This window comes from Salarias fasciatus, chromosome 5, assembly GCF_902148845.1.
Source record: "Salarias fasciatus chromosome 5, fSalaFa1.1, whole genome shotgun sequence".
Lineage (NCBI taxonomy): Eukaryota > Metazoa > Chordata > Actinopteri > Blenniiformes > Blenniidae > Salarias > Salarias fasciatus.
The window spans coordinates 10,787,035-10,811,904 of NC_043749.1; the positions used below are offsets into that span (position 1 = coordinate 10,787,035).

At 43.2% G+C, this 24,870-nt stretch overlaps 1 protein-coding gene across 2 annotated transcripts; it reads right to left on the reverse strand.

Annotated features, from left to right (window-relative positions):
* mapkapk2a (MAPK activated protein kinase 2a) lies at positions 1-24,870 on the reverse strand. 2 transcript variants are annotated; one of them, XM_030092201.1, is made up of 10 exons: positions 24,093-24,870; positions 9,989-10,128; positions 2,557-2,621; positions 2,346-2,425; positions 2,076-2,202; positions 1,900-1,975; positions 1,680-1,804; positions 880-965; positions 698-775; positions 1-614 (listed from the first exon to the last, which is right to left on the reverse strand). In XM_030092201.1, exons 1-10 carry the CDS (start codon positions 24,333-24,335, stop codon positions 465-467), a joined length of 1,170 nt encoding a protein of 389 aa, XP_029948061.1. In that variant the 5' UTR covers positions 24,336-24,870; the 3' UTR covers positions 1-464. The 2 variants fall into 2 exon arrangements, with proteins under 2 accessions (XP_029948061.1, XP_029948059.1); XM_030092199.1 differs by having other exon boundaries at positions 698-778; positions 24,093-24,869.

Sequence of the window (24,870 nt, forward strand, 5' to 3'; positions counted from 1 at the left end):
ATTCCACTCGTCAGTTCAAAACGCATCCGCAAAAAAGAAACTTCCCTTGTTTTAGTTTTTTTTTTTTTTTTTTTTGGGATTTAGCCATTGAATATAACATTCACAGGTTTGGGTGCTGCGGGGTGAGAGACGACTACTGCTAATGCTAAGGCTTCCAACGTTTCTGCCCCGTCTGAGTAACACAAACCGATTATCTGGGAAAGATCTCCTCTCCTCCTCTCTACTGTATAGTTATAATCTCTTCACTGGTGTAAAAACACAAAAACCGACATCCCCTCTGTGAGGCGCAGAGCGGAGACTGTGTTAAAATGGTAGAGTAATAAAAAGAAACACTCTTACAAAACATTAGAATTTGCCATGAAAAAATAAAACACTGAGAAAATCCATGCAACGCGACTCGTGTGTCAAATTATTGCTTCCTTTTTCACGACCTGGGTTTCCATGTGCATGCAGGTGTGCGTCTTTCAGTGGGCAGCGGCCTTTGGGTCTGGAAGGGCGTTATTGGCTTTCTTCCTCCTTTTCGTTAGCAGTGGGTTGGTTGAGTCCTCAATGGTCTTGATTTTGATTTGCTCGTAGTCGACCCTCATGGTAGCCAAGGCACTGGTCATTTCCTCCTGGGGAACGCGGCAGCGCGAAAAGCAAGTGAGTCCGGAAGCTCTCGATTATGAGGAGAAGACGGAATCGAACACTGACTGACCTTGACGTCCTCCCATGCGTCTTTCTCCTCCTTGAGGACCCGGCTGGTGTGGAGTGGAGTCTGAGGAACCTCCATGGACTGCTGGAGGGTCGACAACAGAAGACAAGCTTCGCTTTAGGACGTCTCACTCGACCGGGAGAGGAAAAACGGAAGTGGGATGAGCTGTGCAGTTCAGGGCTTACATTGATCCAGGGATGATTCATGAACTCTGTGATGGTCATCCTTTGAGTGGGCTCGGTCTTCAGGAGGGTCCTTATCAGCTGTTTGGCTGCAAGAAGGTTTTACTTCATTATGCTGGTGAAACATGAAAGCAGAACCACTTCTCTAAAAATAAGGAGAAGATAGATTTAAAGAAAACTGACAACCAATGGAGGCCAGTGGTAATATATGCATTCGTTACATTCAGACTGATGAGTCTGTCTCTGAACAGGATGGAGAGAACTTAAATCTGAAAACTAGGTGAAAAGAAAGTGCAGGAGTCTGATTTGTGGTGCGCTGTGGTCTGTCAGAGGTCTACCTGTAGCTGCTGGGTTTCTTTGAAATACTGTGTTTCTTTTGAAAATTTCTTGTTGGAGACGGCGGAAGTTCAGTGGTTGTGAAATACAGTCAGGCGTAGCTTTTACATTCCGTTTCTTCTTTTTTTCTTTTAATACCACACACCCCTATAACTCTCTGCTCGACAGAAGAGTTTTTATTTTCTCATGAGTTGGAAATTAAGGCATCACTTTCAGTTGTGGTGAAAGGCAGGAGCAGGTGACAGGTGAAGCAGCATCAGTTTCTATTTCTTGAACAGAAAAACACGACCAGTCGAACTCTTCAGGCGCTTTTTAACAAGCCTGCTTGTTTTGAAATAGAGTGACGAATGCTTTTCAGAGAACAGATGAACTGAATGAGACCGTTCCAAATCATCTGGATGTTTAGATGTATAAATGTTTGAAGACGGGGGACGGGAGGGGGGGGCAGCTGAGATGTGGAGTTTTACCTTCCTCTGATACATCGGACCACTCAGGGTTGGGAAACTCGTACTGGCCCATCCTGATTCTCCTCTTCATGCCGGGGGAGATGGCTAGACCGTGGTTCGAATAAAACGGCGGGTATCCGCACAGCCTGCGGGGCGTTTCAAACGGCAAACATGAGACGCTGCAGCGAGCAAAGAGTCAGGAGGCGGCGTGACGAGAGACGTGAGAAAACGAGCGGCTTACAGGATATACATGATGACACCCAGCGACCACATGTCGCACGACTTGTCATATTTCTCCGGGCCCAGGACCTCCGGAGCTGCAGACAGCGAAAGAGAAACCAAAGAAATCGATGAGCGTTTGGTGAAAAGCGACGCCCGGCCAGGATGTGACGGCGTGCACAGACAGAAGACTCTTACCGACATAGTACGGTGTGTAGCACGGGGTGGCTAAAGAGTTGTGTGAGGTGGTCTCCTTGGCAAAGCCAAAGTCTGTGAGCTTGAGCAGAGCGTTGGGCCGCTTCGAGGAGTACAGTAGATTCTCCGGCTGCACGGGGATTCCAAGAGTCGCGTGGAAAGAGAGCAATGTGGCGTTAAGAGTGTCACTCATTAGGATTGTTTTCATCTGTTAAAATCTGTAAGATTACAAACACTGAAGTGGATGACAACACACGCGTGACTAAAACGAACCTTGACGTCTCTGTGGGCGATGTTGACGGCGTGTAAATACTGGATGGCCTCTCCGATGCTCTTCATGATGTCAGAGGCCTCTGAAAACAGACAAATGCTTCTTTAAAACAACAAAACAAACAAAAAAACACACACATCCTTGATTTCAAGACTTTGTTTTAACATACTGATATGCTAACACACTGCATGGGAGTCATTCTCAACACTTCACCTCTCTCTGTGAAGGCCTGGTCTCCTCTGTCCTGGATTCGACTGAAAAGCTCGCCGCCGTCCATGCTGGACAGAAGAAAAAGAGAAAATATGTGAGCAGGGCGTGGAAAATAACCACAACAACCTTCAGTCATTTTTCCCAACTGAACGGATTTCAAAAATTAAAACAACCCGACGAGTCGATCCATCGCCATGTGGCTTCATGTGGCTAATGCTAACACTAATGGCAATGCTCCACAGTGAAGGAAGCAAAGGAAAAAGACAGAGAAGTCATTTATCTTTTATGAAATATATTCAAAAATATATTTAATTGCTGAGCTTTTTCTCTTTTGTTTTTTTGCAGCACTTGATTGAACGTTGCTCTAAATGCATTTTTTTTTTTTTTTTTTTTTTGCAGGAATAAAGTAAATCTTGGGGCAGAAAAAGGTTTTACAGACCACATCTTATTTCTATTCAAATGGTAGCACATGAAATTCAGCAATGTGTTAATCAGGGATGATGTAGTCAATCATTTGGTACCATGTGGGTGGTTTGTGGTTTTTACTATGTGTTTTGGAAAAATGAGGATGTGAAAAAAAACATTTTGTTAATTAATGACTGAAAAAAAGAACTCAACTCGCTTACAAAAATGGAAAACATAAGAAAAAGGCAGCTTGAACAAATGTTTTTATTAACTGATCTACGACCCTGCACTTGTAATATCCGAGAACGGCCGGAGAAGAAGTGAAATGTTAAAAGTGTAAGCAAATCAAGTCCCGAGCGGGTAAGCAAGAAACTCACTCACTTGATCAGTTTCATTTAATCTCCTGGCTCGGTATGACTGAGTGAGTTTCAGATGTGATCATCGGAGCCGAATTAGTACGTGTGTATATTGAGTGTGCGCGACCGCACAGGCCGGGCCTGCAAGCACGCCCGTGACAACGGGAGGACGGGCCGCGTGGGACCCGGGGCTGCGGGACAGCCCGGCTGCACCGCAGCTCACCTAAAGCTTCTCAAAATCACTCACTTTAATTCACGCTTTGCATACTGAGAAACGGACAGCTGCTCCATCCAGTGAATTCTGACGCAGCGTTAAAAAGGCATGTGAGAAACCCGAGGCGGCGGGCGATCCCTCGGTTGTGCAAACCTTTCTCACACTGCTGTCTTCTAATGTGGCGAGCGGCAGATAAACTGGAACCCCACCCTCTTCCTCTGCCATTCTGAACACGTGGAGAGAAGTGCGAATTCTCAGCAGAGTAAGGATTTTGATGACTGGAGAGCGCTCATCTCGCCCCATCGTGGCAGCGTTCTCACATTGTACTCTCTCACTTCTCATTTAGACTGCGGAGGCGCCCTGTCGTCTGGAAGGAAGCCTTTTTTGATTTTATCGGCATTTCTCACGCTGAATTTGCACAGAAACAAAGGTTTGAAGTTTTTTTTCAAAGCAGTGACGGGCACCTGGAGAGTGCTGATCTGCGAACTCAAATTGCTGACTGAAGGGATACAAAAAAAATCGACTTCTATGCACGCAGGCGACGTGGGAAATGAACATGCTCTAATACGTTCATCTTTAACACAAGATTAGGGTTATGGGGGGGCTGGAGTCAATCCTGGACACGTCACCGCCGGCAATCACACTGACCAATTAACCGCAAATGTTTCTGGAGTGTGGCGGACACTGGAGAACGTACAGTCAGAACATGACAACTGCACTACTTCCACAAGTGTTGGACAGCAACTGAAACTTTACAATTGTGATTAATGGGATGAGTTTCTGGACTTCATCACAATTAATTGCATTGCTCTGCGCAAAAATCCACAAACTAAATTCAACAGGAATGCATTTTCATTCTACAGAGTTACTAATTCAATCACTAGCAGCCGTTAACCTTTGACCTTTGTTAAAGGGAATACGGTGCTCTGAAACAGCAGTGTGTCCTCTCCACAGCTACCGTTCTGGTTTTTCACAGAAATCACTACTTTAATATCATATTCTGTAATCATGAAATGGATTCCGCTGCGCCGCAGTCCTCAACGCCCATCTGCGATACTTGGTGTGTTTGAAATGATCGTACATTATTAAAATTGGATATAAGAGGACTGGGGACATCTGAACTTCAGGAGAATAAACAGACTGCAGTCAGCAGACATAAACGTAAACACTGGACAAACTCTGACATGTTTACTTTAACTGCAGGCAGACTGAGCGAGACTCCAGTTTCCTGTGGTTGGGACTTTTTCTGCCTTGAATGCTCCGGACATTGTTTTTACTGTCAGTGCCTTGAGCGGCAGACAGGCCTGTCTTCACGCTGACTGATCAGCTGTTGACTGTAAGTCGATATGCCAGAGCAAGAAGCAGATGAGGACATCCTTTCACACCTCACCAGCTTGACGGGGAACCGTTCAGGGCTTCGTAGAACCGCATAACTACAGGCTCTAATGAGCGGCCTTAATGTCTGGAAACGTCGGTCACTTTCCTTTCAAAGCCGCTTTCTTTACGTTGTGGTTGAGGTGCCGTACAGCAGTTACAGTCGGTCAACGGCTGTACTGGACGTGGCATGACGTCAATCTCCGGCCTCCTTCAGTCCAGCTGTTTGTATTGGCGGCCGGCAAGAATTCAGAGTTTAAACAACAAAACAGACATTATAATAATTACTGTTGGCATTAATCACCATGATATTAAGAAAATAACTTGGCCAGCATTTGGAGATTCTTATCCACAATTTTAATAAAAGGAAAAATATTTCAACTTATGAAATACATCTAAAACACTTGGAAAAAACCTACTTTTGTTTATTCGGCATTCTCAAAGATGATTCTTGTTCTAAACACTAATAATAAAAAAAAAAGAACATTCACCAACTGCATGTGCCATGTGTCCTTTCAATAACTCACTTCTTACAAGTAATGCTGACTCGGCAATGATCAACCACAACATGACAGCGTCAAATTTCCTCCATTATGATAACAAGTGAGTCAGCATAGTGACCTGGTGACCTTTAAATAACACACCTCCGATGGCCAGTTTTCACTGAAATAGCCAAAAGCAGGTAAAAGAAAAGAGGAAAATACTCTTCATCAAATCGGCAGCTCATGCTGAGCTCATTTTCTCAAGGAAGTCACTCGTCCACATCAGCACTTTTTACAAGTGAGTTTGGAGGAAGTCAGGTCCATCACCTCAACGCTACAATCTAACCACAGCCAGGATGCACGTGTGGCAGGTCGACATGGGTTTGGTGGTTTTAAAATGCTGCGCGATGGAAACACAACGGTGGGAAACGTATACCATTCTATTTCAAAGAAATGGGTCATTTACTTCTCAGGTCATAGAGAAGAGGTTTACAATAACTGCGCAGGAATCAGAAGCCAAGACAAGAGGCTCTCTCTCCTCTGAGGGTAAATCAAAACCCTTACCTGGCTTCCTATTCTAGAAAGTGTGGAAATGAATGGAATTAGGAGCATTTCATCATGGAACGGGTATTTTACTCAAGTCAAGAAACTAAAATGTCTTTAATAATTCATAAAGCAAATAGTTCGACAGTAAGGAATCTTTTTTAACTCATGTAAATCAACAGCATTTCAGCTTGACATCAATCAATCCACAAAGTTTTTTTTTTTTTTTTAATTATCATTTTTACTCCACCCTGACTGGACCAATCAGAAAATGGTAATAAATTCAGATTAAAGTTGAAAGACATAAGGATAAGGATGTGTTTCACATATACGTCATGTCGTCATCTGCTATGATGTTCATGTAAGGTTCACAATGTTGGTTTCGCTTGTCCTTTGTAGTATATGTCAGTCTTTTAAGTCTGACACTTCTGGAAAGTTCCTTTGTCCACATTTTCAATGTGAGACAATCTATACTCTTCCAACAGAGGGCGACAGCGCCATCAGCCTGAGGGAGTCCACAGTCCAGGATCTTGTGCTTTGAGCTTTGTATAAAGTTTTTGGGGTTTACTTCAACCACACACAGTTTGACATTGGAAAGTGTCTTGGCATGAAACATGTCTGAGAAAAATTTTTTAACCTTTGGAGCAAGGTTTCCTTTTCCTTTGTACATTTATGCCATACATCTGGGGTGTTAGAAGACATATAGTGGAGTTTAACGTGAGTTATGTACTTTCTCATCATTTGCAAAAAATGACGCAATAAATTAAATCTTGTGTTTGATTGCTTATGTGACTTTAGACAGGTGGTATACAAATAAGTTTCATCAATGTCTTCTTCTATATCTATTCTGCATACTTTTAATTTCTCTAACGTTGAGTCAGAACTGAACTCAAATATCATATTTTAGTACTGGATCATTGTTTCTCTGGGATTTTGTATCTCTGGTAGAGTTGATCAAAAGAGAGCAGAGCCTTTCATGTTCCATGACCTGAATCCTCCATCCTTCAAACCTGGTGGAAACTGTGGGCACATCCCCAAGATGTCTGTGTCTCTCACGCCAGACTGAAATAGTGTTTTTGAGAAATTGATTTTTTTTTTGTTGTTGTTGCTTTTTTTAATGATCTAATGTCTGTAGAGTATAAATATGAGCTATACCTGGAATAGACTGTTGCTCTACATCAGCGGTTTTCAAAGTGTGAGGCGCGCCTTCCGCTGGGGGGCGCCAGAGGGTTTCAGGGGAGGCGCGGCGCGACAGAGAAAAAAAAGCAAACAAAAACAAACAAACGTGTGGGCTTCCGAAGCAGTGTGTCCTGTGAGATTCATCACGCCAGGGATGGGAATCGACAACCGGTTCTTTTGTAGAACCGGTTCCTCATGTCTCGATTCCATGGAGTTATTTGTCTGTCTCCTAAACGACTCCGCTTATCGGTTCCGCCGTGTGCGTGACGACGTACCATGCGCTCTGCGCATGCGCTCACAGCAGCCACGGGGCAGCTGCGGTCCGCTCCGGCGCAGCTTCAGAGCCGCGGACCGGAAACTTTCAGCAAGGATCATATTTTTCCTCACTCCGGAGCCTGCTGCTTCACTCTGAACAGAAACGAGTCGGTGCCAGATGAAAGTAGACACGTGTTCCTAAATCAGTGATTTCAAAATAAAATCTGTGTCGTGTTTTTGCCTTCACATTGTTTTTTTGTAATTCTTCTGGTAGAATATATGACAAACAACGCGATCTAATCATTATATGGATTAGAAAAATGAACGATGTTGTTCTTACTCATTGCAGGAAAGTCAAAGACACCAAAATTGCACAAATCAAAGCTCCATGACCGGAGCGGCTGTGTTGCCAGATTGGACGGGTTTCTGCACAATCAAGCTTGTTTTGAACCCGAGGCGGGTTGATGGAATGGCTATGTGTTGTGATGTGTTTTTTTGAATGCAAATCAGGTTTTTACGGTTTTAGCATGCATTTTCTACAGAGATGGAGGTTTGGATTCCTTTCTATTGTTGGATGGTTTTAACAATATCTTTGGGGCAGATCTGGCAACCAACATCAGCTGATAGCAGACACACCAAGACCTTGTGAGTGACAGAGCTGCAGAGCTGGACCAGACACGCAGGGGCATCCAGTGTGAGGCCGGTGTAATTTGGTTTTGAGCTTTCCAACCTGGCGTCAGGAAGAAGCTCCAGAGTTTGGCTGTATGTCACACCAAAAGATGAAACTGGGGCTACTTGCACCTTGCAAAGTTTTCATGACATGGATATTTTTTTCTTCTGTTCAGGATGAAGATATGAAAGAGTTAATGCAAACACCCCATTTGTATTGTTTCATTTCTCACTCAATGAGAATCAATTGATAAGAGAATTGATAAGGAATCGTACCAATAAGCAGTACTGATAATGGAATTAGGATAGCTAAATTCTTAACAATCCCCCCCCCCCCCCCCCCCCCCCTCCCAGACAGTAGAAGTAGGGGGGCCACCATGCTTTTGACTTCTCTTTGGGGAGGTTCGCTATTCCACACTTTGAAAACCCCTGCTCTACATAGATCCTGGCAGGGGGCGCTGTCTTGCTGCTTGATGCTGATGTGATTTTGGGCAGCCGGGTAACATTTAAAGATGGGAGGTTGTAGTCCTCTGCTCTCATCGGGGAGATTTAAAAACTTAAGGCGTAGTCGAGCCTTTCTATTATTCCAGAAGAATTTAATAAGCAGTTTGTTAATTTTCTTAAATAAGTTTGATAATTGGAGCTGTCCCACCACAAAGTTAATTATTTTAGGTATACTGGTGAGATGGCTGCACAGGTGAAGATCAAACATTACCAAAGGGACTCTTCATCAAACTGAATTTAAATTGATAGAAAAGTGTCCAATCATTCCTCGCAATGATTCAGAGCATTTCCAAACAGGTAGGCAGCGTAACAACAGAACCTGTGAGGGTGGCTGGTGAAACCTGTTGAGTCAGTCATGTGCACTCCCTCCTATGCAGACAGTGCTGTTCCCAGAATAAAAAGATCAGTAAGAAACTGCTGGGAAGACTTTACAGCTTTAACAAAGAGGACAGTTTTTCAAGAATTTAAAACATTTGATAAATAATCATTACAAACGACTAGAAATAGAAAATAACTACTGTTACATTTGATTAGCCCTCTAAAAATAGTATGACTTAGGCTGAATCCCATTTCACCCCTTAGCCCTTCCCCTTGGCCCTACCCCTTAGCCCTCCGCCTATGAAACGGAGTGCTAAGGGGTAGGGGAGAAAGTCAACCCCTCCAAATTGGGACACCCCTCCGACAATCACGTACGTCATCAGTAGTCGCCGCTGCCGATGACGTAGGCAGATGCGACAATTATCTGCCAAAGAAGAATGTTTTTCTTACATTTTAAAACTTTATTAATTGATAAAATACTGATATTTATGGACGTCTTTCGTTGCGGACGCCGCCATCTTGCCGATCTTGGAAGGATTTCTGAGAAATCTGTCATCCAGTGGCGCCGGTGGCGAGGGGCGCTTGTTTTGTTCGCCTGGACCGTCAGTGGCGGGTGGGGTTAGTTCACTTCCGCATTGGCGGGGGCGCTCGTTTCCCACCCGCGCATTCCAGGCGGGCCGTGTTGAAGAAACCAGTTTATTGAAAATAATCGTCTATCTGTTGTGTTTGGAATGCGCGGGTGTGGAAACGATCACTCCCGTCAATGCAGAAGTGAATTCACCCCGCCCGCCAGGCATGACCTAGGCTGGAAGAACAAGCGCCCCTCGTCATCGGCCGATACCCCTCCGTTTGGAGTGTGCCTCTCGAGAATCTCCTTTTGGAGGGGTGACTGGCCCTCTTTCTTGGCCCTACCCCTCCGTCATAATGACAATTGGGACACTCCTACCCCTCCACGTGAACGCGCAAAACGAGGGGAAGGGCTAAGGGGAAGGGCTAAGGGGTGAAATGGGATTCAGCCTTACTGTCCACACAGCTATATTATAAAGCATTCAACCGCGGGTATGATGGGTTAAGTGTAGCTCATGATGTGAACACATGAGGTCTGTCAGCGTTTGGATGTGTGATCGTCCACTCACCACTCCATCACAATGAGCAGACATTTCCTGCTCTGATAAAGGTTCTCATAAACATCAATGATGCGCACAATGTTGGCACAAGGAGAAGCCCTCCAGTGGAGCTCCACTTCTCTGCGGGCTTTGGAGCAATCCTGCAGCATCTGGACAGACAGACAGACAGAGATGGGGAGGATGAGGACGGATAACACCAAATGGATGCATGAATTATAACACTTGATAAACAACAGAACACAATAACAAGCAAGGCCGTCATCCCTCTCACAGCGGAGGGATCCTTTCAGTCCTAAACTGCTGTCTTGCATTAGTTCACCTCAAAGACTAAAACACAGACAGTAGAGCAGTGCTGCCCTCATCTGGCCGACGCGTGAAAATACATTTTCTACTTTCCCCAATGTGGAGTTTCTTGTGAATGTAGCGCCCTCTGTGCCTCACACCCTGTTAACGCATCATTTAATATTCAGTATTCAAGATGTGTGTTTAATTTGAGCTCAACCATCAACGCCTTAGTGTTGTTACTTTCACAGCATTATTTACAGCACCTTACTATAAATTTCAACAATTTATTGCATTACTGCAAAAAAATGTGAAATTATGGGAAGTTTCTTAATGCATTTTCATTTCAGAACTGGTTGAATCAAAGTTTTATTGTGTTCCTATTAACTGAAAATCACACATATTGTTAAAGGGAGTGTGTCGGTAAGCTACAAAGTGTGTGTGTTTATTCAGAGCTCGGCTGCCTCATTTAGGGTGCAGAGAAACTTACTATGGAGCGGGTCAGGTATTATGTGACACTGCAAGTTGTAAATAACACAGCAAAGGCCAACGAGATTGTCACAGGAAGCTGGGCGGCTCCCTCACAGGAGTGAAAACAGTTGCTCGGTCAATTATTAGTTCGAACTCCAGTCTGCCTCAAAGTAAAAGTGAAAGGTTTGAGACAATATAAGGAAATGGTCTGCAACGGACATTATTTTTAGAGCCATGGAGGCCATATAAACTTGTAAAATGCCACAAAGACTTAAAGCACAAATTACACACTAATTTGCATTTGAGGTGCATTTGTAAAGAAATTCATATTTTTACAACAACATATTATGCAACTTATACATTTAATCTATTTTAGGATTTGTACAGTTCATAAAGTTACATAAACACTGGGGTTTGACTACAGATTTAATTAGAAGACACATAATGCAATCTCACAAGCAAATCCTTAAAATATCGCCGTTTAGTCAATGGAAAGAATTCAGCCATGCAGCTCTGACAGTGAGCCGCCGTCTGCCGTTTGGTTGTGTGTTACATTCCATCGCTGCCCACGGCCACAACACAACGGTGGGCTTCATTCCAGCGGACAATGAGTTTAAACTCTGCTGTCTGATGTGGCACAGAGGCCTGTCAGTAAGTCCACACGCTCGGAAGAACCCAGGTTACTTAGAATCACCGGCAGACACACATCGAACGGTGACCTGGTCACCGAACAATTTGGTAACAGCGGATTACTTCTGGAAGATAATATTTCACTATTACAACAGAAGACGATACCAGGAACACTTCAATCTAGCAACTGAGAGTGATGAAACATCTTCAGTGTAAAATCGCAAACATGGGAGTTACGTTCGGGAGCAGGAACATTAAGCAGCAAAGAATTCAACCAGGACTTGGTGGGAGATAAAGCATGTGTGGCACGAGGGTTTGGGGGGCAAGGTTCATGAGTGGGGGGTGTAACCTTCCACACTGTGGAAACCTGCCATGGAGCTTCAAGTCGTGTGACATTGTCCGCTTTTTAATATAAATTAAAGTAAATGTTTCAGGAGGTTTCAGCTGGTGACCTCAGGAATTAACAGTATGACAACAACAACGTTCATTAGGGGGGTTCAAATGTACAGAACTGTGTGTTAAAATGCTGCAAAGAGCCATTCTGAAGCAAAGTGGTGGCCACAGAAAATATCAAACATTCACATTGCACTGAACACTGAAATGATTCAATTGGCAGTATTTGATGCATTTATCTACGCTACATTAATATTTATAATGTGCATAACACAAAAATTCATATTTTTACAGAATTGCTAAACCAAAAAGTACTATTTTTTCCTGTTCCTTTCAATCCACAGAATATCGTCTTTTAAGCAAGCTGTGAGGCGACAGTGACTGCCACACCACAGAAAATAACTCTAATAAAGCAAGCAGCCTACCATTAAAACATTCCACAAGATAATTCACAGCCTGTTCTTGCTGCTCACTGCATTGCGTTGGACAATGGTAAATGACGCCACACTGATACAGTATATACAAAAGGTAAACAATCAGGAAGTCAAAAGCAAACATGGATTAACACTTCATTTCATTCCAGTGACTCATGTGGAAATGGTTCAGTAGTGCCTCATACCTCTTCATGAGTTTACTGTTGAAAATGACAGTATTTCAATCATTTTCCTCTGGAAATAACAGCTAGATGGACAACGCAGTCAGCATCTCTAAACAGGGATACAACAAACACAACTGGGGTGTTAACAGTTCGCGTAGTAAACAAGGTGGAAGAACTGTGACCTATGGTTCAATTCAAACCGTGTTTTTGTATTAAGGTGTGTGTCCCCGTTTTTGTCTGCTTGTCATATTTACCTTAACAAATAAGTGAGATTAAAACCACAATTAATTTCGCTGAAATAAAGTCTGCAGGGTGAGTTTATGACTGTTTTGCTTGTTGCTCTGTGTCCTATACTATTCTTTATTTCTCAACAAACCCAAACTGAAAAAGCAGAAAGGCTCCACTGCTGAGCCTGAGAAGAGGTTTCTTCCTGTGAAAAGAGAGGTTTTCCTCTCCGCCGCCACATGCCTGCTCGTTTGTTTAGTTTAGCGTTTCTCTGCAGAAGTGCTTTGAAATTACTGATACAAAATAGTAAAAATGTTTGCTGTGTTTTGCCTGGATTGTGATGTAGCGTCCATCAATGTGAGTGTGAGGGCTCCGATCAATAAAAAAAAAAAAGTGACTGTCTTTGTTACCAGGAAGAGCTGGTATGGTGTAGTTGTGCGAGACTGCTTTATCTCAACCCTGTACACACAGCTCAGTTCAACCACCCTTCGGGACAGAACAAACAAGGGCAGGTCTCGAGTCCTGCGTCATCGCGGGGGAAAATGACCACGTGAACCTGGAGCAAGAGATGCAGAGGGCACGGGCAGCATCAGACGCCATCGATCCTATTTCAACCCCTAAATAACAGATTGCCACGTGTAAACATTTTTTAACTTGAAATATCTATTGAATTGACTGATCTATCTTATCTATTGAAATCAGGAAATGAGTTAGACACTATACATAACTATAATGACAATGAAGTATCACTTTCGCTATTGCAAGGTAAACAAACAATACAGGGAATGGTAGTTATTGTAAATCACGTGCTGTGAATATGTAAATATATATTCAGTTAGGATGTTGATCATTCACACAAAGGACTGACCCATAGGCTGAAAACTCCCATTTAGTGTTTATTGCACTGGAGTGCATGCATGTACTGGAAAAAACTAACTAAAACCACCGTACTTCCTTTACACAACTGAGTTTACGCTGTCTTTTTAACACATGTATATATTCACAGGAGAATTCACCCCTGTCACCTCCCCGCTGGTGCCTGTGACGCTGCACAGCCCCCATCTGCTGCCACGCTTTCAGGCAAAACGCTGCGGCTTGTGGGGAAGGAGGGCTGTGAGGGAGGCAGATGGGCACACAATGCACTTCCTTCAGCCAAAACAAAGGCTCCTGAGCCCGGCTCAGGACAGCGGGAGGTGGGAAGGGGTTAAGCTGATGAAGCCCCCATCCTCCACCTGCCAGCCTCCACATGACTGAAATCCCCGGGCTGATGACGGTGAAAACAAATAAACATCTATCACACGGAGGGCAACGGGTCAGTGAGCTCCTGTGAAGGGCACGACGTGTCAAGGTGTGACAGGTTCTGCTTGGCTCAGTTCCTGTTAGGCTCAGAGGGTTTTTGTTTTTCTGTCCGTCCGTGCCGGTGACTGATTCACTCAGCACGAAGTGAAACAGCAAACATGTTTGTGTCAATCGGGCTATGATCTGATTAATAGCATCAGCTAAGCCTCACCAAACCAACACTCTTTGAAATGTGTATGTTTGTACATGCATGACTTCAGACACCATGAAATCTGCATCTCTTGTTCTGTTGGTTATTTACGTACTATTTCATGTGGTGACAAAATCAAAACATGGAAAACAGACTCACCACTTCAACGTCTGTCTAATAACCTTAGACAGCAAAGATTAAGCCCTCCCAACTCGAAGTATGTCTTCACTAGAGGTGCACCGTCTGTGACAGTATCGTAAATGCAGTTGTGACGGTGTGTAATTTTAGTTAGTCATAACTGTAAACACTCACTAGGCGTATTCATGTGATATTAAGCGAACATCTGTGTTCGCAGCTGTGCAGGACTAACCATACACAGTTCCAAAGCAGCCCAGATATCAACTGGAGCAACAGGTCAATGGAAAAAAATACAAGCAAATCAAGTTTTCTAAAATTTTCCAGTTATTATGCAGAACTGCGGAGAGTAACGGTGACCTCTGAGGAAAGTTCTGAAGAAGTCTTAAAAGCATTCATAAAAAGAGGTGGCCGGTGATAAAAGAGGATGTGAAAAAAAAGTGATTGTTCGGTGTCCCACTTCCTGGTGAAGATTAGATAGTCAGTTTCAGACAGGTGTTACTGAAGAATTGAAATGCAAAGCAAAGGTATTTGGCCTTATCTGGACTCTTCTCTGAGCGTTTCCTTGTTTTTGAATGAGTCCCGCTGACTCCTCCCTCCGTGGCCACCTTGTGATTCATGATGTGAATCCCCCTCTCTGGCTGATGCAACAGATACTCGAGGCTTCACTGTATAAATACCGGCAGACCAGGGCGTTATTAAATGCTTTCAGCTGACGGGGGGGGCCAAACAAGGTGACACACTAAATACAAGTCGGTAAGTTATACAGCAAAGCAAATCAAAGCCGAGCCTGCTCTACGAAACTATATTTGTGTCCCCAGGTACCCTTCATACATTCTCAGTCACTAGTAACGATACTTAACTCTACTAACGTCTTTTTCTAAATGCAAGGTGCTGCTGTGAGCACTGGGGACATTGTCATTTAAACAAAAAGACAATTTATCTTCAGATGACTATCAACGCAAGAACACTGCGTGTTCATGAATGAAGCTGAAGACACGGGAAGCACTCACTTCCCCTTTGTATTATTCGGCACCAGTCAACCACGTTGCTTCCATATTTGAAACTGGTCACAAGACCCAAGTTAAAAAACACAATACACCCCTAGAGGAGATTAGGAACCAGTTTCTGTTTTTGTTGTATTTCTTCAGAGCACACGGTGTAGGCGCTCAGAAATATTCAGGAAGGAGGACTCTTTCTGAAAGACAAAGGCTGCATTCGCTTGGAAATCACCATGTATGAAAGTCACAGTAAGAAAGACCCTGAAGTAGCACGCTATCACAACCACAATACCACATCCTTCCACGTGTACTTCCCTCATGAGACAGAAATGCAGCAGAAGTACAAGGTCCATGCTGGAAGGTGGGTGGCCGTTCCACTCATTCAATACGCTGCACAATACAACCAAAGGAGCTTACAACACTGGGATAAATATTTAAAAGGAGATTGGGCTTAAACTAATCTCTGTTTGAAACAAATGTCGAGTAAATATTTACACCATGTCAGTGTTAATGCATTAAGAGTATTTTGTCTGAAGTTGCCTGCCACACTTAGAAAATAATAAAGACTTGAATGAAAATACAAGTTCAGTGATCAGAGTCATAGATGCTCTGCTGAACACTGGCATCACAACAAACGAGACCCAGACCTTCCGACGATTAATTCATACGATTAGAATAGATTTTCAATAGAGTAAACAATCTACTTTAACAAAAACCAAAGGTGGAATCATTAAACTAGATTCTCCTAAACCAGACAGCTGCCATCCAAATCCAAACTACTGTGAAATTGAGTTTTAACAAACCAGTATATAATCATGATAACTGTGGGCTTCAATATGTTTTCCACACCTTGACCTTTGACTCTCTTGTCTATGATCTTTTAACTTGTGACGACAGACGAGATTCAGCCGGATCAAAAAAAACCCCAACAAACTCATGCTCATCATTTTTAAACTGAAACTGATTTGAGCAGGTTTCAGAAACAGGTCGCCAGTGTGTGGACGGACATCGCTGTGATGCTGGATGAGATGTACTCACATTGGTGAAGTTGCAACCGAGGCAACAGAAAAGAGAGGTAAACAAAGATGAAGTCATGGCCCCTGTAATATTGTGGACAAATTCCCTCCCCATAAATCAGGAGAAGCTCCTTGGTCTCCGAGTCCTGACAGTTCAGCGCCAGCTTTCCTCCTTGACAACCGTAATATCATATTATGAAGTTTTGAAGATGTTATTGAGCCGGATTAACTTCTGCTATGTCTGTTATTCATGCAGATGCTAATCACAGCTGAACTCAAGACCAATTTTTGTGTGTGTGTGTGTGTGTGTGTGTGTGTGTGTGTGTGTGTGTGTGTGTGTGTGTGTGCGTGCATGTGTCTGGTAGTCTCAGGCCTTCAGTGAAAAGGATCTAAGTGTCTCATGTTGCCAAAACAGATTTGCTCTTGGCAAACAAAAGGTCTGGCTGTTCCTGTTGCAGACTTTATTGGTTTATTATTGATTTATTGGCGAACCAACTGGACTGGAGTGGAAAGAAAGAGACATAAGGAACATACCGGTGATGGGAACAACAATAATAAAGACAGCGAAAACGGCAGCAATGACAGGTCAACAGACTGTATCACACCACGTTGGTTATCTACACCAAATAAACATGATCAACATTAACCGCACACCGACCAGAGGTGGTAAGAAGTAGTAGCAGTGTGATCAGTGACAAAACAGGCCACAGCAAATACACTGCTGAGGTAAAAACTGTTTTCCCCCCCCCCAACAACCGACCAAGGCCAAACCACTTCAGTGAAAGAAGAGGAATTCACACTTGTGACATCCAAGTGCAGCTCTGGCACAGATGTATTGGAATGACTGGGTCAACAGAAAACATCTTCCTTCCTCTTTGCCTCCCTTCTTTTCCTTCCGTTTGTCATGTCGTGGCTGTGAAACGGGCCAAGTCCTTATTCTTTATCTTTGCCAACAGTGTGAAGTGGGGAGGATTTTCATTGTTTGAATACTGGTTGTCACTGCAAAAACACAGGGGGTACACGTACACACGTACACACGTACACACACACACACACGTACACACAAATGTGCAACTCACTGCTAGTTGAGACAACAAAAACCAAAGCACCATACATGAAATGTGTGTCCATGAAAAGGGGAAACTTGCCAAGCTAAATCTAAATCCAGACAATAATCGCCTATAATAGCAGGAATAGATTGCCACACATTAAAGCAGATTCCCATACTGGCTTTATACAGACTTTAATCTGACTCAGTAAATACAATACTTTTTTTCAGATGATACAGATGAGCCTAAAGTCGTATCAAACATATGGTCCGTGGGCCAAAAGCGTGACGCCAGAGGGTCCAGTCTGACCTGTGAGATGACTGCAAAATAGTCGAGTCATTGTTGCATTTTAAGTTGCAGATGTATTGAAATAGACATTTCACTGTAATTTTGCACAAAGGATACGTCATTTAAAATTGGCATAATGTTGAAACTGCACCTGTTTTGAAGACCTTACATTTTCGTGCATGATTTCTATTTATTTGCACTCCTAAAACCTTTGGAGTTGTGGGTGTTTGTGCATGATTGTGCTGTCATTTCACTGGTCTGATGCCCTCGAGCTCCTCTCCAAACGAACATTAACCCTACAAACATGCATCTTACTTAATGCATGCCACTTTTTTCCCCATCATAGTTCTGGAGAATTCACTTTTTTTGTGCAGCTGGTAGTTAATAAAAGTGTGCTGCAGTTTGTACCAGTGACTTTGACCCACAACTAGCTTTTTTATAAAACTTTGAAAAAATCAAAAAATCAAAAGTTTCTTCAATGAAATTAAAGCAGCTGTATTTAGACCTGGTGTCAGCCTCCCACAATACAAACCTGATATGCACAGGAACAATTGGTGAGATAACGACAGAATGCTGCTTTGACATCCAAATCACCTTCAGACTCAGACTGCATCAACATACAATGAAAGAATTTGGTTTGCTGTTTTCGGTACCAGGCAACGATAAACTCACAGATAAAAGCCTTGGTGCGGTTTTAAACCTCGTGCTGCATTGGGCCACAGTGTGGACTCTACCTGATCGCGCCCAATAACTTGGTGTCTTGTGAACATGCAAATGCAGCCAGTTGGGTGTAACACAACACCGACAGAGCTTCACACCCTTTGAGAGTGTGCGTGTTGCCAGACCGATCAACACAGGACACTTCATCTCGTCTTGTCTCGGACAAAAGCTACAAAGTCAGAGCTATTGATTTAGTGAGATGGGTTATATAAAACATAATATGCTACAAGGTTGTAACGTATTAATTTAAAAACTAAATTCATGGGTGCAGGCCATCTCTAACAAGCATATACATACACACACCATAAATTATTCAGCTGCACTGTAAGCATAAAACTTGGTCCAAGAAAAAAAAAAAAAAGTTTTACAAGGTGATATCGCCTTGAGCTCTGTTGGCAGACCGCTGGTCCAGGAGTCTAATGTCAACTCAATGAATACAAAAGGGCACGAGGCTGGCTCAGCTGACGTCAGGAGTGGGAACAGGGGCATTAGTTCAATCAGCGGAGGCATCTTTTTATTCGGCGACTGCGTGAGGCGTTATCGGCGAGGCTTCGACATGTGAGCTTTAAAGAGCAGCTAGTTTTAAGAGTCCCAGGCACGGGAGGTGGGGAGGGGGCCGGCCGATGATGCAACCGTACGGTCTTCTGCAATGACATCACCCAGCAGACCTTAAAACAAGTCAGAGAGTGTGTGTGTGTGTGTGTGTGTGTGTGTGTGTGTGTGTGTGTGTGTGTGTGTGTGTGTGTGTGTGTGTGTGTGTGTATTTATATGCACTGTATGCAGATATCTCACATTTACAGACTACCGTCTGCCCTAATGTCTGACCAGGAGTCCACAGAGCCAGCTCTCCAGACACGAGTGTTTTAATGCATGTCCATATGACTCAAATAAATGGTTGTAAATGCATTTTTATGAACAAAAGCCAGAAAAGATTTAATGAAAGGAATTTTTGCTTCAATACTTAAAATCATTCTGTTTCATTGTACGAGAAATCGGCCCAAGCTTTTTCCGCCTAGAGGCTATTAAAGTGTAGAATAACCTAATAATAAATAACATGCATACATGGTGAACAGCCTTATTCCTTTTATATATGAAATAGGCTTTTATATATGAAAGAGGATCATGATAAGTGAAGGCAACATTTATTTTGTAACACACACGAGCTGCTATTGTTCAATAAATAAACTCATCTGACATGTGGCATTGTACTATTAAATCCTTACATAAACACAGCAGCACTGTATTTATTCAGTGTATTCTTATCTGGTTCTCACAGATAATTAAAGCAGGTCTTCAGTGCATTTCCATAATATTCAGAAGCAAAATTCAGGTACACCTAATACTTCTGTGGATCCCCACTCTACACTTGGGCTGGGAGTTTAATGACAGAAAAAAAAACAGTAATTTCAATAGTATTTCTCTTTTACACTCCACCACACAACATTTATCAGTGCACTTAAGAGAGCCGATTGCAGTTCCTGGATGTGAAGGTAGACTATGCTATGGGAGTATGTACAAAAGCATGTCCGTATGTAAAGTATCGTTCAACACAGAATTTGCATTTCATTGCAGAAATTCAAGTCTTTATCATCTCAATGTGAAGCATATAGCTGTGAGCAGACGCCATGTTAACGTTACTCCTCTTGTCAAACTTGAACTGCAGACTCAGTTTCATTTTGTTTTTTTTAAACCAGGTCCCTCCACTACTCTCTACATTTTCCCCTTTCCCTCACAGCTGAGACAAAAGTATTTATTATTACCTCCGCCAGGATGTTATGTAATCACGTCGGTTTGTTGGTTGGTTGGACTGTTAGCAATATTACGGAAAAAGTAATGGACGGATTGCAATGAAACTTTGTGGAAAGGTGGGTCTTGGGCTAACTTAGAATCCATTAAATTTTGGTGATGATCCGGATCACTGTCTGGATCCAGGATTTTTTTAAAGGATTCTTTATCATTGAGAGATAGGGAGTCTTTCACATGGTTGGGCAGGCCCGCCGACAGCGGGGGACAAACGCCTGGTTCACTTCCGACGCGGAAGTGGGAAGCGCTGCGCACCGACTGTCATCGGCGCCCCTGTTAACCTATCTGACGGTTCATACAGGAGACGCGGGACAGCGCCGCATGCGTAGCGGCTCGCGCCGTGGACCGCGGCCGCTCCGCTCCCCCCCTCTATTTTCTCCACGAGCCGCGTGCGCCGTGGACCGCCAGTTGTAAAGCTGGACAGAGCAGATCGCACCACACAGGAAGTCGGGAACGGAAAATACGAGAGAATCCGGTCAATTTTCAAATTAAAATGAAGTGAAATAACATAAATGATGTTGCTTTTCGGTTTTCCTTTTCAGATAAACACACACACACACACACACACACACAGGGAGAGAGGGCAACAGGGCGACAGAGAGAGGCACCGCACGGCGCAGCGCTCCGCTCCGATCACACCCCAGATCACAAAGTTGTGTGATTATATATGGTGTTCTTATGGTTGTTGGTGACTGATTTGACCTGTGGCGGAGGTCTGCGCTCTCTGAGTGCCAAATTCTAGTTTTTAAATGTAACACTGGTGGAGAGTTGTGCTGTCACTGGGTTTCAGAGATGGGAAACAGACACGCAGCTTGAAAGGGCATCAGAAGGTCACTGCTAACAGTTGCTAACGATAAAATCTACCATGGAATATCATTTTTGCTCCAAGTGCAACAGTGTAGTTTTTTGCCAAAAGCGATGACAGCAGCTAATAAAACATAACTTGCACGGAGGGTGAAATTCTGGCAACCTAAAGTTTCCAAGAGTCCGGGAGAAAGTCAATCACATTTACAGCTTTACAGTAAATTCCCGTTGTTTTGTACCATGAACTCCACAAGCTGTGAGGAACTATAAGGTACTCGCTTATGTTAAAACCACATTATTTCTAAACATTATTCAAAATAAAATCACACAAAGTGACTGGAAAGAGCATTAAAGTACACGCCACATGTAGTTATCAAGAAACAACAACTGAATTAGACAAACATCCTCTGCTGACATTCTGCTTTTTGAGACACTTTTTCCTCTCATCTGAGCTGCTGTAGCCCTCTCTCTCTCACTCACTTGGTGTTTTCTGATCGTAAAAGTAATTAAATCTGTACATGATGAGAACACGACCAGATTTCCGTCAGGGAAAGGGATGAAATATTTGTATGACACACAGTGATACACACGGGATCTGTCAGAATTTCAGGAATGACACAACAGTCGAATGAGAACAGAGTCGGGCATGTTTATACAAGCAGCAAGGTATACAGACAACGTAAGTCACAGAAAAAGTGTCGGCTGTCTGTCGGTCCGCCTGATTAGATTACATTTTCCACCAAAATAAGTAAAAGAGCCACAAATCATGTGCAACCATTAAAATGAAGACGACACACCTCATGAAGTTGGATATATACAACTTCATTCCTATCGCAGTTTATAAACCACCACACAGTGCTGCACATAAAGGTGGAAGGAAAGAAGTCAAAGACGTTTCGAGGGAGGTTTGAACATTAGTTTTGACTTTTTTGGCAGTGTGAAGTAGCTGGTTCACATTCTCTCAGTTGATTAGATTGCAGATAGCTTCATGTTCGGGTCGCGTGTTCCTGTACTGAGAGGAATTGGGAGTCAATACCAAGGAGTGGGATGAAACCTGTGCTCTGCTGCAGCACTGCGACGCTTCAGAACGGCAGACAGTTTCATTAAAGCTGTTCTGACTGTTCAGCCCTTTCTAGTAATCGTGGTTTCTTGAACCATTTTTGTTTTCAGATGAACCCTCATGATTTTTAGTAGTTGCTAATGAGTGTTCATGTTGAATGAAACATTTTTTTTGTCACAAAAAACAGTTGACGTGAACATTTTTTGCTTTGCATTTTCATTTCAATGTCACATTTGCCAACTGGAAGTGCAAGATAACGGCAATGCTAACGACAGCCTGCGCGAGACAAAAATAAGAGTAACATACCCAGAGACCCCCCCGGTCGAGGGCAACCTCTGACCGACGAGTTAATGTGTGGTTTACTGACGTAAAAAAAAAAAAAAAAGACGAGCGAAGAAGCATGTGTGTGTATCATTCAATGTTGAACACACACACACACACAGGCACACAGCTTAAGCAGTATTTTGGTTTGACGCACCACACAGGTTTTTCCCAGACTGTGATTCACTTGGGAATGATTGTGTGCAACAGGCTGTTTAAACAAACTTTACTTTACAATCCTGTCTGCAATGATGAAGAGAAACTGAATTTGCCTTCGGCGGTCTCTGACTCCCGTGGATCATTTGTCAGTCACCTGTGAGCGAATAACTGTTGTGACGTTGTTTCATGTTTCATCAATCACTGACCCAACGCTGACAGTAATTTACAGAGGTAGTTCCTGATCTGGCGCTGTCACTTCACAACCTCCATTCAGCTCTGAGTTACAAATTACAGGAAATTAACTGAACAGGAGAATCAGAGCACAGAGGGCTGATAAGCAAAATTTGAAACTGTGATTTATACCAAGGAATCAACAAATTCAGAGACAAAACTGGCACCATATAACCTGCCAGGAAACTGATTTATCACACTCTTGAAAAATCCCAAAACTTATTTTAACGGTGAGATAAGTGTGGTTCTGTCATGAAATAAATGATTGATTATATTCCAATTTATCCAGCTTTATTGTACATCACATTTCTGACAGGATCATTCTCGACTTTCTCTTTTGCAACTGTGATTAAAGAAGTGTCTGTTTCTTCATAACCGACTCATCTGAACAAGACCTTACTCAGAAACACCACAAGTCTGTGAGGTGTTTACAATCAGTGAAAGTAGGGAAACACCAAGTTTTATTTTAGGATGAGTAGTAATAAAGAACAATAGTGATAGAATTACAAACACAAGTGCTTTGCTTATCAAATATAATGTTCTAGTTTCATTGGGCTGTGTTGAATGATACTGTTGTTAGAGGTGTTTTAGATATTTTTCTCTTTTGTGTGTTAAAGGGAGGATCGAGAGAGGTAAGAGATTGCATCAAAATAGAGTGGACATGTTTGGGTAAATGTTTGTAAGCATCATCGTCAAAATTTGCAACACTATTACTTTCAATTTGGTTATTTTACATGTTAGATTTCTCTGATTCTGTAAAATAAGGCAATATGCTTGCTTATGAAATGTTCTTTGACTAATTAAAGATATCATTGAGGCTCAACACTCATGCGCTTTAGATTTTTGAAAAACTGATTTCACTTGGGTTGTATGGTCAGTACAAGTGTAAAGAACTATTCATACTGAAATTTTAATATATTCTCTTTGACATACAAGATTATTTTCTACTAAAAGCACACAATTTTCATTAAGAATGGCAGTGCTGAAAGCATTATTTTTTTTCTTTTATCTTAATCTCTTGCTACACAGTTTAAAAGCTCAGATAATTCCAATCTCTGGCCAGATTTAATGAAATATTATTAAAAGAAAAAGTGCTGCTAATTGCTAACCTGAAACAGGTGGATGCCTCTCAGTCAACTCTAGAACAAGCTTGTACATCTAAGTTACTGCACTCTTCAACTTGTGCAACAATAACAATAGATTAATATTTTCAAGAAACCACTTTTGAGTTTTCTGAAGATTTGTTAAACTGTTGAGTTCAATGAGGGCTTGAAAACTTAGTTCCACGAAGGAGGAACATACAAATCTAGTAGTGTCGAGATAGTGTATTTCATCGCCAGATTCTTCTGAACATCCAGTTCTGACTGTCGAGAGTTCAAGGAGAAACTCTGATCACTCTTAATTCAAGATAAAGTCTGATTCACACAGCAAAGCCTACCTTCAGTGCGTACTTGTCCCCGGTCTTCCTCTGGAAGATTTCGAGCACTTTGCCATTGATGCCCAGCCCCAGCACCTGGTTGGTCACCTTGTAGTCGTCAGTGATGGCGATCTTCTTGATCTGTAAGGTGGGTCTGGCGTGGAAGGGGAGGAACTGTCCGGTGGGGTTCTGCTGCCCGGCCGGGTGCTGCTGCTGCCCCGCCGGGTTGGGAAACAGTGGCTGGTTCTGTGCGTTAGACAACATAACTCCGGGCTGAGAGATGGACCGCGGCTACTTTCCGACGGTCCCGCTCGGTCGCTTGTGTTTGCGGCGGAGTCTTCCTGAGAGAGCTGGCTTCGTTTACCAAAGTGCGGAGCGTGTAGCAGCAGCGGCAGCGGCCAGGCCCGAGGAGGAACCGGCGGTGTGGGTGTCGCTACAGGTTAACAAAGTCACTCGGAGAGCCGATGAAATGCTAAATTAGCTCGTTGTTAGCATGCTAGCGCGAGCCTACGCTGTGATCTCTGATTCCCGGCTAGCGAGTGAGCTATCAGTTAGCTTCTCCATCTCCGGTGGGTCCGTCGTCCACCGGCTCCTCGAGGAAGAAGGCGTCGGGAACTTTTCTAAAACATGGTCCAGGTCTGCTCCGGGGCCGGGCGGACGACCTGGAGCCTGCCGAGCGGAGGGAGAAGGCGAGAAAGCCCGCTGGACGAGAGACAGACACAACAGAGGGGAAAAGTCCGACACTACCAGCACGCCATACACACACACTCACACACACACACACTTGAGTTGAGCGGAC